The following is a 3,787-nucleotide window of genomic DNA, read 5'->3' as shown; positions in this document are numbered from 1 at the left end:
ATCAAAAAAACAGTGGAACAAGATTCAACAGCAATCAGCATAGAAAAAAGAAGACAAGCGTCGCCCATTCTGATTTTAGATGAATCTGATTGCAATATTGATATGTGGGGCGATCATCATGGTACCTATAACTTGCCGCTCCGTATCTTTGTATTCTAGTAACTCTGAACACATCTGTTATACCATCTAGATCATGGTGCAATAGCATGTCCCCATTGTCAAACATACCTGCTATTACCGTTACCTCCTGCTATACAGAAGCAGTACGATGAATATATACAAAAAGAAGAGAAGCATACGAAACAAGACGAACGCCGCATTAAAGAACTTTCAACGTCTTGTCGCCGCTGCTTCAATGAAGCACAGATTAAACCCAGACCAGTTTGCTTTACTGAGCAATACAACTTCTGCAGCATTCATAGGAAAGAAATGTTGATCAGACCAGAAGGAATCACCTAAGGTTACCCAGCTCATATCGATTTTGTGACCTTGCCTTTACGTGTAATGAATTATGTACCAGATATACAAGATATCATAGTCAGCAAAACCGAAAGCACATTCAAATCGATAGAAACCGAATTCTACAGCCAATATAGCCGAAGTGTTGCACGATCCATATTCGTACTAATGGCAAGGGCTGAAAAATCTTTAGTAAGTACAAAGCTATCACTCATAAAATAACTTACTAAATCATTGTTTAAAACAGCCTGATTATATGGACCCCGTGGAATGCAAATCATTATGGATTGTTTGACGAAAGAACTATTGAAATCGAACCACCTGACAGCAGCAAATACAGCCCCGATGCCACCACTTCAGTTTGTTCAGCAGATTCTTGTTCCAGAGATAGCTGCACGACTTATCCAAGAAGATAAGAATGTTTCTTACGACGACGCAGTGGATATCATGAAAAAGAGTGCTAAATTCGGCAGTACCATCAATCCCACCATAGATTCGGATGAAAGTGAAAGCAGTGATGAATGATTATAAAAAGCAACACGAATCATAACCCCTTATGCAGTTCTGCACTTTTTTTTGTGTCAAATGTCGTTTACCTCATCGTACTCGACGATTTATGCTCTTCTTGTCTCATATTTAAGCTCTTGTGCCTTGTCTCCGGATTAATTGTTCTTTACAATCATATCAAAACCTATTTTCCTGATCCCTTATTTCTTACTACATGTTTTGTTCTTCACCCTCCAAATATTCAACTATTTGGTGTACACATTATTATCATCTTACATTATATATACGTCGAATATTACATTGACCGTCAAAATTTTAACTGAATAGAATTATATGACAGCCCTAGCTCTAGCAAGTTTTAGAACACGAAATACAGGATATGTCTTTGCAGCCAATACCACCGTCATAGATATTAAAATGGTGAAAAAGCTTGGTGCACCGTCTACTCACTTTTCTATAGTCTTAGCTACGTTTTTTTCTGCTTACTTAGAAATCTTCTTGCTTGTGCTTCACTATATTATAGTACTTATGTTGGCACAAATAAGTTGTTTGCTAGCCATTTGGATACACGGTATGTAAACATTCCACGTTACACGGTATATATCATCATACACACCCAGAGGTTTTTTGTGCAGATTTGTTTATAAACAATGAAGGATTCAAAAAATTGCCTTTTACGGTTGAGCATCTAACAAGGTGGGGGGAGTGGGGGTTATGCATATTGGGGGATCGAGAGAAAGCTTCAACAATCGTTTCAATAGGCGTAAACAAACAAGCAAGCAAGCAAGAGGGCGTTCAGATTTTTCAGTTCAGAATAAAAATTTTTTATTTGTAAAAACGACATTTGAAAAAAGTACACAGTATGAAAGAGAAATAGAACTAAGGACGCGACTACTACTACTACTATTATTACTGTCATACTTCTAGCTAGGATACAGGTCACGACGAAGGTAGATATAATGAAGGAGGGAATGGGTATGCTTACCTCACTTATCAGACTACATAAGACGGCAAGTATCAGCTATTGCTCTGTATGGTATAAACAGTTGATTAGAAAAGGCATCTTAGGAATAATACACATATCAACTTCGTCCATTACCTTAACATGAGATAAATGTAAAAGAGCTAGATACACAAGAAGTAAACAGGTGATAATTGAGTAAGATTGACTTGAGCGAAAGGTCACAAAATAAGGACAAGGACCTCTTTCAGTAGTTCGACGCGTTGAGACTTACTGTATTTTAGCCGAAGAAATTGTGAAAGAGAGAGAAAATGTGAGAATCACGGAAAAAGTCATTTATATACCCCCTTATTCATCACTGTCACAACTTTAATACACAATTAAGCTGCACCAAGTGTCGTTTTCTTTCTATGCCACACCAATATACAGAACGGTGGACGAGATTTGGCCAGGAAATTTGCAGAAGAATATATGCTACGTCATATATGTGAAGGTGGTCGTTTCATGGATTGTTTTTCAGGAGTTTGGGAAACCTGCCGTCCAGATGTTATCTCTTAGTATGATCCTGCGTTGGTACAAAGTGGCCTCGTTCTGGCAGACAACACAAATAGCAGTAAGAAGCTTAAGGTTGGCCTAGCTGCCTTGTTCTATAATCCGCCATACATCTTCCAAAACGAGTAGATTGACACTAGGTGTCATCACGGCGAAACAAGGCGACGAGTACTATGTTCAAGCTTACGATTTTGTTCTGGCTGCTGGTGAAGCTGCGTCAATGCAAAGTCGAAGCATTTTTGATTGCTGCGTTCAAGACATCGCAAGCAATTTTATCATCGTGCGGTTACCTCACGATGATTTCGTCGTTAATAGCACTGACGAAGATCTTGTTGTCGAAGTTTTTGACATGTCACAAAGTCCAATAACGAGAGCGCTACAGAGAGACTCGTTGAGCATCAATAAGTCGAAGTTTGGGACTCGCTGGTGGCTCAAAAACACGACGTACAACTTTGAAAAAATCATTTACTAAACCCATTCCTTCAATCTTTTCTTTATATCATTTCTCTTCTTAATACGTTACCTATGTCTCATTCCTATACCCTTTGTTGATTATTCTTCTATGCATTTTAACGAACCTCTTTTATATTCTTTCTGGATGATTTTTCTATGCGTTTTATGACCACCTTTTATATTCTTTCTGTATGATTCTTATGTCCGTTTTCTATGCCCCTCTAAATCCTATTTTTTGTCTTTCGCTTCTTTTCTTATATGCCAGTTTTTGTTCAATGTTAATTAATATATTTTATGCCTCTTCAGTAAAGTGTTGTTACAACTACAAATAGATTATTTTTCTGTGATTGCGTAATTACATTTTCATTACAAAGACATTGTAAAACTGGCAGCTTAATTAGCGGAAACCAATTGTGATTGGACAGATCGTGTACGTGGTGGGTGCTCACTTCCAGGAGGGGGGTGTTGAATATGCGAGAGAGTTGGGGGCTAGACCTGAAAATGGATGGTGAGGGTGCACAAAACACCTTTTCGTACAAGAAATGCAAACAAAGACGCACCAAAAAAGTCTCCCAGGTTGATTTGGGGGAGGCTGCTCACCTCCTTTAAAAACGGGCCAAAATTGTATCCAATAAAATCATGGTTTCTTAAAGTTTATCAATATTTATATACAAAAAAGGATTTGTTTCCTCTGGGTATGTAGTTCTGTCGTACACAGGGTCTTTTAAATTGTGCAAGAGACAGTACGTACGACAACTGCCAAAGAAAATTGTCGTACGCAACGTTAGTTTTTTGTTGTACACAGAGTCTTTCAAACTGTACGAGAGACGGTGCACACAACAACTGCAGAATACT

At 38.2% G+C, this 3,787-nt stretch overlaps 2 protein-coding genes across 2 annotated transcripts; both read left to right on the top strand.

Moving 5' to 3' along the window:
• Positions 1-486: 486 nt before the first annotated feature.
• BDB00DRAFT_865837 (uncharacterized protein) lies at positions 487-1,039 on the top strand. Its single transcript, XM_053126189.1, has 2 exons — positions 487-655; positions 761-1,039. The coding sequence occupies exons 1-2, from the start codon at positions 505-507 to the stop codon at positions 982-984; spliced, it is 375 nt and encodes a 124-aa protein (XP_052972074.1). The 5' UTR covers positions 487-504; the 3' UTR covers positions 985-1,039.
• Positions 1,040-2,651: 1,612 nt separating this feature from the next.
• Positions 2,652-3,191, top strand: BDB00DRAFT_865834 (uncharacterized protein; the record flags this gene model as incomplete). Its single annotated transcript, XM_053126188.1, is given in 2 exon segments — positions 2,652-2,701; positions 2,713-3,191. Coding segments are annotated over 2 exon segments (289 nt in total), but the record flags the coding sequence as incomplete, so codon positions are not given.
• Between the last annotated feature and the right edge of the window lie 596 nt (positions 3,192-3,787).

This window comes from Zychaea mexicana, assembly GCF_025766255.1.
Source record: "Zychaea mexicana strain RSA 1403 chromosome Unknown BDB00scaffold_304, whole genome shotgun sequence".
NCBI classification, from domain to species: Eukaryota; Fungi; Mucoromycota; class Mucoromycetes; order Mucorales; family Lichtheimiaceae; genus Zychaea; species Zychaea mexicana.
Note: the sequence above shows the minus strand (reverse complement) of the source record. Positions and strands in the feature narration are given on the sequence as shown.